The 14,089-nt window shown below is 38.7% G+C and overlaps 1 protein-coding gene across 4 annotated transcripts in view; it reads left to right on the forward strand.

The window, feature by feature from the left end:
• Positions 1 to 11,465, forward strand: part of LOC131221315 (polyadenylate-binding protein RBP45-like) — a 57,534-nt gene extending 46,069 nt beyond the window's left edge. Inside the window, exons 3-7 of one of the 4 annotated variants that reach the window (XM_058216526.1) lie at positions 5,433 to 5,488; positions 5,567 to 5,697; positions 6,597 to 6,693; positions 6,787 to 6,960; positions 11,076 to 11,465. In XM_058216526.1, the coding sequence (XP_058072509.1) occupies positions 5,433 to 5,488; positions 5,567 to 5,697; positions 6,597 to 6,693; positions 6,787 to 6,960; positions 11,076 to 11,078 (461 nt within the window). In that variant the 3' untranslated portion in view covers positions 11,079 to 11,465. The other 3 variants (XM_058216527.1, XM_058216528.1, XR_009159188.1) reach the window with 3 other exon arrangements.
• Positions 11,466 to 14,089: the final 2,624 nt, after the last annotated feature.

A 14,089-nucleotide genomic window follows, 5' to 3' on the forward strand; every position in this document is an offset into this window, starting at 1 on the left:
GAGACCTCCTGCTCTGATACCACTCTAATGTAGGACAATTAACCACTTGCTCTAAAGGATCGAACCGATAGAGCGTGGCAAATCAATCCCTTTATCTCATAGTCCAAGCCCAACATCCCATGGGTTAGGTTCTCGGCTGAACCCCCCTCGTGGGCCTCATACGTGCGGGGCCTGCCTCACACGAGCCACCCACCCCGAGTGTGCCCCTACATACCACACGTTACCCACTCGAGCCTGGTGTGAAAATGCCCCTACATTAGTCTATTTGATGCCCAAGTTGTCGCTCAAATACAAACACTAGAGCGGGAATTGTACAACATGAATTTGGAAGGGGGCGCTCTTGTTAGTGATCATATGTTCGAAATGTATGGGATCACTAATGAGCTTGAGATTTTTGTTGCACTATATTTCTGCACCACAAGTCTTAATAAATTCTTTTGTTTATTGTTCATTATCTTTCCCATGTTTTGAATTAAAAAAAAATCCAAATTATCATGTATGTTTTGTGATTTTCATAATTTTTAGTAGTCCACTACCTATCATTCTACAATTTCTTATAGCTGTAGTATATGTCAATGCTGTGTTTGAGTTTTGTTACTTCTTCCATGCCATATTGCTAGTGGAAGGTCTTCATCCCTTACAGCTTTCTACGTTACCTACTTTTGTTGCTATCATATCTTATATTGTTTAGCACCTGTTTGCTTGAACCTTCTACCTTGGTGTCTCCAGCTTCAGATTATTAAGCTTTGAACTGCCACTCTTGCTCCTGCTCTCTAGCTGTCTTTGCTTACTAACATTTTAAAAAGGATGTTTCACTGCTTCAATACGTTCTCACTTCGTGCAACTATAGCTTAGCACACAATTGGGCTGGGGTGATTAGCTCTTTTTTATTCTTTTCCATATAGGAATTGAATAACTATTCAATTTGATTTTTCGGATTCAGCTTAATGACTGCATTTTTTCTGGATAAAATCTCTCATTGAAGTTAATGGGGAATGATTTCCACATGGTCTTGACCATTGATGAATCAAACAACAAACAGCCTACAATTGCAATTTTTTTTTTCCATTACTCTGGAGGCTATTATCTAGCTAAATCATCAGTGATGGAAGTAGGTCAAAGGTAGTACATTCTGGAGAATATCATCTAGCTAGATCATCATCTTATAAAAGTCTTGAATTGAATAATAATAATAATAATAATGTAGAATGGCCTTTAATTATCACTGGATGAATGTGGTTAGCTTTTAAAGGCAGAGCCCATGTGAGTAAGCTAATAGGCTCTAGTCTGAGTCTGTGGACTGGATCTCGGTTGGCCCCAGTATGTAGTACAGGAATCGGTACATAGATGCTACTCAATGTTTGGTGTGCTGGGGGTAGGATCATGTGGGTTGCTCCTGTACATACAGTGGGCATATACAAAATGATTTTATATTCAAGTTGATGTTGTAAGTTGCATATGAAAATAATGAATATTATCATTGTGGGGTCTGCTTCTATAATATCATTTGGAGGTTTGCTAGGAATACACAAACTCCAGAAGAGTCTACACTTTCCTAATATTCCAGCTCTTTCATTGGCTGTTTACTCTCTGTTACGAAACTGCAACTGGATTGTAACTGGTTGCCATTATACTCCAGTTTTGAAAAGATAGTAAAAACGACAATTTTGGAAGCGGTTTGGTGGATTACATCCCCATCCATTGCAATAGGACATGTTGAGACTCTTCTGGAGTACACGAACTCCAGAAGAGTCTACGCCTTCCTATTATTCCAGCTCATTCATTGGCTGTTTACTCTGTTATGAAACTGCAACTAGATTGTAACTGGTTGCCATTATACTCCAATTTTGAAAAGATAGTAAAAATGACAATTTTGGAAGCAGTTTGGTGGATTACCTTCCCATCCATTGCCATAGGACATGTTGAGACTTTATCTGTTGGATTTGTGGTTTTTTCAATGACCCAAGCCATTTATATGATAGGGCTCTCTTGGATTCGGGATGCCAAAGAAAAAATAATAATCTCAGATTTAATGTTTTAACCCTCCAATTTATAAATATATTCAAAACAAAATAGTCAGATTATTATAAGGTTGAAATAATCCAACTTGAGAGCTTTTATTTTGTTTTCTCATGGTTGTCTACCATACAAACAGAGACCCATAATATTAGCAGTTTAGATCATTCATAGATAACCTTGGATTCAAAGACTTGAGTCCCCCAGTATCCAATTTAAGTATGTTTTGGAATGTATTCTAGCAAACCTCTTTCGGTAGAGAGGGGGCTTTGATAGAATATGGGCACCCTGTATCATAGTACTGTACGGGGGTGGGTCTCCACCCAGGACTACATTGTAGATGATGATCTGAATCGTTTGTGTTCAGGAATAAACGCTACACCATGCAATCGCGAGAAACATTTGTTGTATGGATGATTGTGTATGAATATGAATTTCTGAATATTAGAAATAGTTATTTTAATGGCTCATATTCAAATCCAAGACTTGAAGGTTAGGATCATTAATGAAGCATCATTTAAGATCATAGCCTTTATGTTTCCATTATATATAACGCCAATAATTTTGGACATTGTCCAGCACAATAAGTTTTCACAAGACTGGACATGGCCCTGCACAATTAGTTTTCTCAACATTGGTTAAGGGAAGGGATATTCATCATAAAATGTTATTGGTTGGTAGAGAGCGGATGAGATCTTACAGGCGCAAGGGTCGATATAGATTGCACCCACTTTCTTTCACTTCTTTTAGTGTGTGTAGCCCGCACAACCTCTTCTCTACATGTAGCTTGCACTGGCATTTAATTAGGGAGACCTTTACGACAAAGGCTTTGTTGGGCCCACCTTGATGACTGTGTGACATCCACTCTGTAAATCTGTTGTGTTGACTTATGTTAGGATGTATTGTCAACCCAAAAAGTAGGCTGGAGTGGGCCACAACAAGGGAAACAATGAAGATGGGTTGCTCATTGTTCCCATATCTGTGTGTGTGTGTGCGTGTGCGCGTGCCCCCACCTTCCTGACGGTTCTCTCCTATTTTCTTTCTCCCCTTCGAATCTCACTCCCTTTTCTCTATTCCCTCCTTGCTCCACCTCTGTGTGTGTGTGTGTGCGCGCGCGCTCCTTATGGTTCTCTCCTATTTTCTTTCTCCCCTTCGAATCTCTCTCCCTTTTCTCTATTCCCTCCTTGCTCCACCTTTGTCATGCCATACTCCCAGTAGCAGTAATTAGAACAAGAACGGAACCCAAAGAGTTGATACAATGGAGAGGAGCTGGAAGAACAGGAATACATAGCTATGATATTTGTGGTAGGGTGAGATATGGGAACCAGAAACACTCTCTACGATATGTGTGGTAGGGTGAGATATGGGGCCCACATGTATGTGGGACATCCAATCCATCCATTAGTTTAGCCAGAGCATGTGAGGGTGTGATTCAGAAATCAGGCATAACTAAAACTTACATGGGCCACCCCACGACAAAACATTGGAGATAGGGATGCTCGCCATTGCAACCTTCTTGGGCCCATGAAAGTTTGGATCAGGCTGATATTTGTGTTTTCCCTTCATCCTGGCGGGACTTCCCTTATGAACTGGTTGGATGGCATATAAACATCATGGTGTGCTTCAGGAAGGTTTCAATGGTGCAATCCCATCCCCACTGTTTCATATGGTGTGGCCAACTGGAGTTTTGAATCAGCCTTATTTATAGACTCACATCCTAAAATGATCTAGGGTAACTGATGGATGGAGTGGATCTCACATAGACATCACAAGGGCCCCGCAGACCTTTTTGTTGCATGGGCTTCCTATAACCAGTGTTTAATAAATTTTGCGTGGAGGATTTTCTTTTTGAATCTGGGTGCAATGGGAGCCAATTATCATCTGGTTGTTTCCTGACTGAGAGGAAGTTAATAGTTGACAAATGAGGCAGAACGATGGGAGAGCGCACTCTCTGTGGAGTACCCGCAAAATCAATGTGTTTGTTGTTGCATAAATCCAAGTTTGAATCTCCCTTCTCAATATGGATTGACATTAGAAGTCGATCCACTCTAAGAGTATATAACCATAATTTTGGATTGATAAAAACAGCGATCTGGATTGCAAATGATGCATAATCTGGACCACCAGATTTGGAACAGAAAACAGGATTGGTGATTTAGGTGACATGACTCTATGCCAATTGGACCATAAAGGACATTCCATGTTAATAATAAGATTATGTGATAAATAACTTAAATGAGTAAAAAAAATAGAAAAAGCAAATAACAAAGCTACTAACAAGTACCAGTAATTAACTCATGTTTCTGATGGCCCTTTTAAGATATAGTGCATTAGTTGCTTTTGGATACATGGATAACCCATCAAATCAAACTGGATAGTCCATTAGATTTGGGCTGCACTTGATCATTACCACAGAAAAAATCACATTAATCAAATGATCATATCCATCCAAACACTGGTCCTCAGACGATATATCTGTCCAGTTTTGAAACAACAGGAGAGTCTGTTAGGGCTGTTTGAGAGGATTGTATGAGATTGTTTGCAATCCAAGCTGGGGCCACCAATGGATGGTTCAGATTGATGATCGGATCTATCTTCAAGAAACTCTCTTGAGAACATTCTATAGGCAATTTATTGTATCATCCCATCGGTGTTACTTGATGGGGGTCCAAATTGATTGGTTGGGCCTATCGGTGTGTCCAAATGCAATTCATAACACATATATGGTGGGATGACCTAAATATAGGGACTTGAAATGTACATGCCCTTGTGGTGTGGTCCACTGCTAAGATGGACCACTGTTTGGTTAAACAACTAACCACCGCTGTCATATCTCCTGAAAAAAATTCAAAGAGAAAAGTTCACCACAGAAAGAAATCCCATTTTTGCCTAAATACATGAGTTTTATGCCTCATGTGAAGTATGCACCTTGAGAATCTGAGACTTATGCCTTGGCTGCATGAGGCTTATGCATCAGGTTCAGTTCTAGGCCTCCACATTGCCTTTAGGTGTGCACTTTAAATTTTGATGTTGGTGCCTTGACTATGGTCCTACTTAACATGGATGTGAATCAGGTTCTGCATTTTATGGGCACCAACTCACTTCCATACTGATATATCCACAAAGAAATATGATTTCTCTAAGGGTATAGTTGGTAATTGCAATTGAAAGAAACATTACCTGACCTGTATTCATATCATTTTTTTATTGTTCATTGCCAATCAGTTGTACCAGCATTATGCGTAGTACATTTCTGTATTTGTCACCATTAAATTGGCAATAGTTACTTATCAGTAGACCTTTTAGGTAAAGTTTGCTGTGGATTCATCATATTTTTCTCACCTCTTGTCAGTGTTTAGGATTGTGCTTTTCACTCTGTTTACATTATTCTTCTTTACCAATATCTTTATTTGCAGCTCCTTACCAGTCTGCTCAAGCAACTCAGTCCGAGAATGATCCAAATAACACAACAGTGGGTACTTTGTTCTACTTTGTAGATCGTCATATATTCATGCCATATGGTTATTGCTTGTAATGCCTTTATGTGCAGATCTTTGTTGGTGCTTTGGATCCAAATGTTACTGATGACCATCTGAGACAAGTTTTTAGCCAATTTGGGGAATTGGTCCACGTCAAGATACCTCTAGGCAAACGTTGTGGATTCGTTCAATTTGCTAACAGGTACATGAATTTCATCAAGTTGGAGCAATGTTTGAAATGTGCGAGAGGCTTACGTGTCATGGTTCAGCTCAAAGCCGACCGTATCCCAAGCTGCCCTGAGGTGACACCTCTCAGGCTGACACGTCTTATGCTTAGGCATATGGGAGGTGTACTTGGGTGGAGTTTCCTTTGAGGTGAGCTTGATGCATAAGCCTGACAAATAGCCTTGCCTTTGAGGGGAACTTTTGGATATCCTGGCCTTTTAGTTGATGCCCATCGAAGCATACACCCGAAGTCATGATGCAGTTGAGGCTGACACCTCACGGGCGCATATGCTTCTTATAAGCTTCACTGCTTGTGATAGGCTTATTCTCCTTGGTCTGTTTTTTGGGTGGAAATTCACCTCAAGGGCATTTTAATTGTTTTCTGTTATTCACTCTTTTGCCTCTGCCATTTGAAGTGAATTGTGGGCAGGGCATGAATAAAACATGTTTCAGGCATTGACATAACCCAATTTAATTATTTGGATTTTCTCATTCTCTTACCTCTTTCTTTCATGCAGTGGCCTATGCCTCAGGCGATGCCACATGCCTTACTTCAAGCTGCTTTTTTTTTCTTTTCTTCTTCTTCTTCTTCTTATTATTATTATTATTTTGAATTCAGATTAGTTTCCTTTGACATCTGAATGCTTGAAAACTCTTAACCATTCTTGACATGGAAGTCTTTATTTTTGCATGTGTTGTCGCAGAGCTTGTGCAGAGGAAGCTTTATTGATGTTGAATGGGACACCGTTGGGGTCCCATTCAACATTTTATTATTATTATTTTGAATTCAGAGTAGTTTCCTTCGACATCTGAATGCTTGAAAATTCTTTACCATTCTTGACATGGAAGTCTCTATTTTTGCATGTGTTGTCGCAGAGCTTGTGCAGAGGAAGCTTTATTGATGTTGAATGGGACACCGTTGGGGTCACAAAATATTAGACTTTCATGGGGCCGTAGTCCTTCAAACAAACAGGTTGTTTAAGTTCTACCTTGTGTTTACTACATGTATTTGTTCCATAACGTACTTCGAAACATAAATATTTCAATGAAACTGACAATGCTACAGAACCCTTCTGCCGGATGGGTTCAGCCTCAGCCAGATCCAAACCAGTGGAATGGTGGTGGTTACTATGGGTATGGGCAAGGCTATGAAGCTTATGGGTATGCTGCACCTCCACAAGATCCTAACATGTATTCTTATGGAGCATATCCTGGCTATGGGAACTATCAGCAACAACAGGTGAGAACGGTTCTTGAGATATGCTGTCTTTTGCATTTTATTTAATGCTTCTGCTTGCTTTTTCCAGATGTGTTCAGAAGTCATTGACTGCTGTATGTTGCTCATGCTTTTGTATTTCACTGAGACATTCTATTCTCTTTTCATGCTTTATATATTTTTATAAATTGTCATTTTATGTGATCTTTAGAAAATGTGGATAAAATTCATATTTCCAATGCTCGTTTCTCTCGTCTGTCTATCCAATCTATTCAGATTTGCGTGTGCAAGGCTCTATGTTTATCTGATAGGCCCACAGTTGATGCCCCAAACATCCTCAATATTGGGAAATCTGAAGTCTATGATTTTTAGACCTATATTTCTGCTGAAGGTGGATCATTGCCGTGTTTTCTCCTTTACCGTTGATATGTTGGCCTTTGATGTAAGGCAGGATCTTCCAATCTGGAAGATTTTGAGACATCCCTCATTGACATTCCCTGTCAGATAATCTGTTTTGATCATCTAATCATGGCCTTGCTGCCCTGGAATTTTATGTATTATTGCTGCTGTTCGACACTATAATTCATCTTTATCCTAGAGTCTGGCAGGTACTCTTATCTCATAGTGGTAATCTAGTTTCAAGGGGTAGTTTAGTTCGTGGTGTTTAGGGCTTGTTTCCTCACTTAGGCATTTTGGGCTTGTATTCTTTTTCGCTTTGGCGTTTATTTTTTCCAATAACCTTTGGTTACCTCTATAAAAAAATGGAACATATCACATCAAAGTTGAGTCACTGCCCTTGTGTTGGTGACTTCATGTATGTAATGTTGAAGATAAGGGAATAGGGGTGCAAACTTATTGCTTATGTATAAAAGGACATTTTTTAAAATCTAAGTAATGCTCATGCTTGTTATCAATAAGAAGCTCATGTTACAATTTGCTGGGATTTTATCCATTTGCTATCATGCATCAGTTAGTGAGAGGCTAGAAATATTATATAAAATCTATTTTGTAACATATTATTGGGGCTTATAGATTGGAAGGGGGACAATCCTCGGTTTGGAGCATATTATAAGTGATTTGGAAAGAAAGAAAGGCTATTATTGTGCAATTTGGAATATAAAATCTATTTTGTGACATATTATTGGGCAATTTGGAAAGAAAGAAACTCACGGTGTTTCAAAATGGGAAATCCTCGGTTCGCGGGGTATTAGCACACTCTTGGAGTTTGTAAAGGGATGGGCACCTAATGCTCTAGCAGCTTCGGCCGCTTCTTTTTCTGATGTCTAGTTCTGTTTAGCATTGTATTCTTTTCCTGTTTTTCATCAGGTTTCTTAATAAAATTTTGTTCTCTCAGAAAAAAAGAAAAAAGAAGAAAAAGAAAAAGAAAAAGAAAAAAAAAGGGGGGGACCTAGAATCTTTGAACACTTGGTGGTGTTCATGAGATTTGTGGAGGCAAAGCTTTGTATTGTTTCAAAATTGCCCACGGGTTTTCTGCCGCCGGTTGAAAACATTTTTTTAATGTTGAGCTGCCAACGGGTTGGACTTCGGTTGCTTGTGCCCACAAATTTTAAACTAGTCAAGCAGGGCCTTTCTGTCTGGGCCAATGTATGTCAGTTTCGGTAGGCACAACTCTTAAAACAGAGCCTTTTTGGATTACAACTACAGTCAAGGACTTGCATATGTGTCGTCAATGGGATGACGGAATTGCTTTCATCATGCTCGGGTGAAATTTATTACTGTAAACAACAGGAAAACTAGGCCACAAATAGGAAATATAATATAAAAAGCCAAAGCTAACAAAGATTACATCAAGATATAACACAGAAATAGTCTAAATCAACTAGTTTGCTGACAGGTGGACTCTTAATTTATGGCTTCCTCTTCCTCTACATCCTCACTTCTACCCTCATCTTCTTAGAACTTTTTCTGCTTGTAAACTCGACTACCTCTATGAGATAAAGTGCTTGCCAGACTTTAGGATACTTAAAGAATGTCCATCGTGAACGGTTCTTATCACCCACAGCCACATATTGCTGTTCATCTTCATCAATTTCCAGATGTTCTTCAGAATCAGAAAAAGAAACAACAATTCCTTGGCACTGTCAATTACATCTCTGATTTCATCCCTCACGTCTCTGAATATAGAAGACTCCTTTTGGCACACCCGAAAAAGAAGCCTCCCGTGCCTCCATGGAGTGACGTTCATACCAATGCAGTTAAGAAATTGAAGCAGTTGGCTACATCATTGCCTTCTCTCCAGATTCCAAATCTGATAAGAGAATTCTGCAAACTGATGTGAGTGATCTTTATTGGGGAGCAGTTCTTGTGATTGAAAAGAGCCTGGAAGAGGAAAAATTTGTGGATACAAAAGCGGCACTTTCAAACCCTAAGAGCAACATTACCACTCTACCTTCAAAGTGATATTAGCTGTCAAACATGGAATCTCAAAATTCCAATTCCACCTTATTGGGCATAAATTTCAGATTGAGATGAATATGTCCTCTTTCCCAAGAATGTTGCAATTCAAACAAAAAATCTTGCCCAATGCTCAGCTTCTTCGATAGGCAGAATGGTTTTCCCAGTGGGACTTCAGCTTGGAAAAATCAAAGAAAAAAGCAATACCTCAGCAGATTTCTTGTCTAGACAACCTCATAACCTCCATTCAGAAGTTCAACTTCTCTATATCCCTAGTATTTATCCATTAGAACCCATACCTAACTTACCTCCTGAAATCATTGAATCCATAGACAACCTCCTCTTCATAAATAGAAGCTCCCATAATTTTAAACAATTTCTTGAAATCCATTTGTTCAGAAACTTCCCAATATTTGAACAAATTTCCCATTCAGCCTATTCTTTCCTTCATTCTCCATTAGGAACCTTTACTATTTTCCAAACGAGGCCTCTTGTCTGCTCTGGTACTTATTTGGGGCACACACCATTGCCTATATTTTCAACGCTTTATGTCCTAGTGCCTATTTCTTGCAAATCGAGCTAAATCACCCGATGCTTGGTGAATAGAGGAACGTATTCAAATGGCTATCATGATTGTGTGTGCGCGCGCTCGCTCATGCTTGAAAGCATACTATATTGATTAAAGATTGTTTGGTTTGTTTTTACAGTCTTGAGGTTGCTCATTTTGGTCTCTTTTACCTTAAAATGTATTTTACTGAAATGCCACACTTCATGCAACATAGTAACTTCCATCAATATCTCTCTATTTACGTTATATACATTGCTTTCTTTGAGGTATTGTATGATCCTCAACTTGAGGATATGCAACATTATACTTGCTCTTTCTGCTTGTACAAGTGGATCCCACTGTGCAGTCATCTGGACTATTGGTCTGGTTGAGCCCCACCACGTGTTGACTGTTGAGACATGTTGAGACGATGATCCCATCCTCTCCCTTAGTAGGACAATCCAATTTATTCGCTGTGGCCTGCAACATGGAGGCATGCATTAGTGGTTCACATTCAGCCAAGAAAAAAGGCCCGAGATTGGTGGGCCAGGGTCTTCTAATCTGGGAAACTTATTGGGGTATAGTCTGTCCACCCACCATGGTGGGTCACACCAAACAAACTTCTAGATCTCTGAAGCATGGCTGTTACTAGTACAAAGCTTAAAACACTAGCGTTCTCTGCATATCCTTGGGTCAGGTATCCTACGTAACATTGTCTTTTTTTATTTTTTATTTTTTATTTATATTATTATTATTATTTTTCTTTTTACACACCCCCACACACCCCCACGCACTCACGCTGTAGTGAGCTTTCACCACCTATGGATACTCGAACCCTTGACCGGGTGTTGAAACTCCCGAGAGTCTACCACCGGAGCAAGAGCAAGGATACATAACATTGTCTTAAGATTTACTTGTTCCAGTTTCTTTAAAATTTATTTACTGAAATGTTAAAACCCTCAGGTAGAGGATTCTGGATACTCTATTTTCCTTCAGTACTGACACTAAAACAACAAATCCAATATAAAGGGAGGAATATCCTGAAAACCGGTCTCCTGATTTTCCCTTGCTTCCTCGTTGCTGCCCTGCAATCTGTTGTATATGGATATTTTGCTATGGTCTTACCATCTCCCTCTTACTACAGCATTTCTTTTAATAATTCATCTCCTCCCTGCAGTGATCTTTGCTGCCAGGAGCAACCAAGAGACATGAACATGGGGAGAGACTTCCCAGAGATGGATGGTGGTGATGTGTAGAGAGCACTTTGAATTGGCGATTTTCATCGTCATGAAACACCTGGATGCTTGTCGCACCAAGACAGAGATTGAATCCTACTACTTTTGTGTAATCTATTTTACTGAGGTTTGTCTAATTCCTTGCTGCAGTTTATTTTGGGTTGTGTCAGTTTTCCTATGGAGTGCTGCTGGGGATTGGGAGAAAAAGAAAAAAAATCTGTCCATTTTCTGAAGTCAGTCAGCCAGCTGAGCTTTTGCAGGTGGGCACATTTCATTTAAAAGACCCAACTAACAGCATATACAAACTCTATATAACTTTGGTTGGCTGAGTATGGATTTTTCTTAGCTTAAAACTTCTCATGCACTGTCACATATGCACTTACTTATGGAAGGATGCTTGCTACCAATTCAATGTGTCTTGGCTGTTTATTACAAGGAGAGAAGCTCCAGTAGTGCTCCCAGTTGCATTGGGACCATTTGGACAGTCTAATCAGTTGATCTAGACTGTTCATTAGGTTCACCACACATTTCATGGGCTACTGTGCAAGCATCACACTGATCTGACGAGTATGAACCTTTTGATCAATAGTCTTTGGACGGTCAAGATCATTTACACAAAAAAGGTCAATGCACAATTTTCTCCATCTATTTGTTATCATGGATCTCATATGATTCTAAGGAATCACTCATGTTGGGCAGCTGTAACCATCCAATAAAATAAGGCAAAATCATAGATGGGACTGATAATCTGATTATGAGTTTTAAATGATAGTCCACGAACTATGTTCTGGGTTGAATGTACGGTTCAGATTGATCGACTGGAATGTCCAAGTGAACCAATGCAACTAGGAGCCTTCGAGCATTTCTCTATTACAAGATCTAATGTCATGCAGTTTATTATTATTTTCTGGAATTGATGATTGGGTCCGTGGGTGGGCCAAGATCAGTATTAGTTATTGAGTCATCTGGTGTGAAGCAGCCGTGGAAGATGAATGATATTGTCCATTGGATCTTGATAGCGTAAGGAAACGGTCCACTTGCTTGGACCTTTGGTGGTGATGGTGGAAACCAGTGAGGCTAGCGTCTAACATTTGGTGGGAGGGTTGTTAAGAGATGTGGAGAGGATTTGGCCCTTCCCTGGACTGGGTTTTCATTAATAATTGTGTGTGTGTGTGTTTGCGTAACATGATTTGGCAAAGGGGCAGATTTCTTACAAACATCCGGGTGGCCCCCACCAAGCTGTTTCTCGCGTCTGCTGGAGCAAGTCATTTAGAGATGAAGGAAGAGGTGCCCATTGGAGCAAAGAGGAGCCCAGGTTGACTGATAAGGTCCATTTGATTTTCCACTTGCGGCTTTTTATGCAAGCACGCGTGGAGCAACGAAATAACATCACTTCTCAAATCATTATTTTTCTATACCTAAAACACATATTTGAATTCTCAAAGACAAAATTGGCCTTAAACACAATTTTTGTTATATTTTTTATACTCGTAGTTTCATTTATAATAACTCTCCAGTCAACACTTCTTTTACCATTGCACTTTAGTATTTTTCGTGCTTTCTATCTACTTTTTCTTTTAAAAACTCTCACCTAAGATAAATATATATATATTTTTTTAATTTTTACTTTTTATTTGTTATGTTGAAATGGAATTGCTTTGGAAGAAAATGAGAGGAAAAAAATAATATAAATATTTTTCTTTTAAAAGATGGGGTTCTTCTTTCTTTGAAAGATTATGCTTATATGGATTTGTCTGGTAAGAAACAAAAAAACAAAAAAAAAGAAAAAGAAAGGAGTAAGAATAGAGATAAAAAACTTTACTTTTAAAAGATGTGTTCTTCTTCCTTTTGCAAAGATTATGGTAAGATGGGCCTGCTTGGGAAGAAATTGATATGAGTATGAGAGATATTAAAAACTCCACTTTTAATATATGAGTTCTTCTTTTTTCTTTAAAAGATCATGCTTAGATTGATATTTTGCTAATTAGTTGAATTTGGCCACACTTTTGAACGGTCAAATGATCTCTAGATGGGATTATTCAAATTTGAAAGTTTGTCGAATTATATTTCCAACGAGCATAAGATTGCTCTAATCCGACCTATAACGAGGGATTTATGATTGTTTTTGTGGGATTATGGGATACTGAAAACGAGCGCGAATGTGAGATAGAGTTTGGGTCCACTTTTGAAATGTCAAACAATTTCTAAACAAGATGATTTCAAAGATATTGAAAGTTTGTCAAATTATTTTTCCAACGTGCATAAGGTTGTCTCAATTCGACCTGTAATGAGGGAGTTATGTCCATTTTTTGTGGAATTGCGTAATATTGAAAATGATAGCGAATGCGAGGTAGAATTTGGGTCCACTTTTGAAAAGTTACATAGTTTTTAAATGATATGATTCTAAAGCTATTTGAAATTTCATCGAATTATATTTCTAACAAGTACAATATCAACTCGATCGGATATGCAACAAGGGACTTATGCCCATTTTTATGAGACCACTCGATGTATAGTCCAAACCACGATCGGTGTCTTGTCTATATCTCGATATGGACTTTAGGCCCACTTTGAAATAGTCAAATAGTCTGTAAATGAGATGATTCTAAACACATTTAAAAGTTTGTTGAATTATCTTTCCAATGAATACAAGATCATCTTGATCTAAATTGTAATGAAGGAGCTATAACTATTCTTATGGGATTGCGTGTTGCCTTGTCTAAACCATGATTAGGATTTTGTACAAATCACGATCTACATTTTGGGCCCACTTTTGAAATGTCAAATAATTTCTAAATGAGGTTATTTCCAAGTCATTTCAAAGTTTATCGAATTATCTTTCCAATGAGTACAAGATTGCCTTGATTTGACCTGTAATGAGAGAGTCATGATTGTTTTCATGAAACGAGCGGTACTAGAAATGATAAGGAACGTGGGTTGAGATTTGAGTTCACTT

The sequence above is a fragment of the Magnolia sinica genome, chromosome 12 (genome assembly GCF_029962835.1).
Source record: "Magnolia sinica isolate HGM2019 chromosome 12, MsV1, whole genome shotgun sequence".
Classification (NCBI taxonomy): Eukaryota; Viridiplantae; Streptophyta; class Magnoliopsida; order Magnoliales; family Magnoliaceae; genus Magnolia; species Magnolia sinica.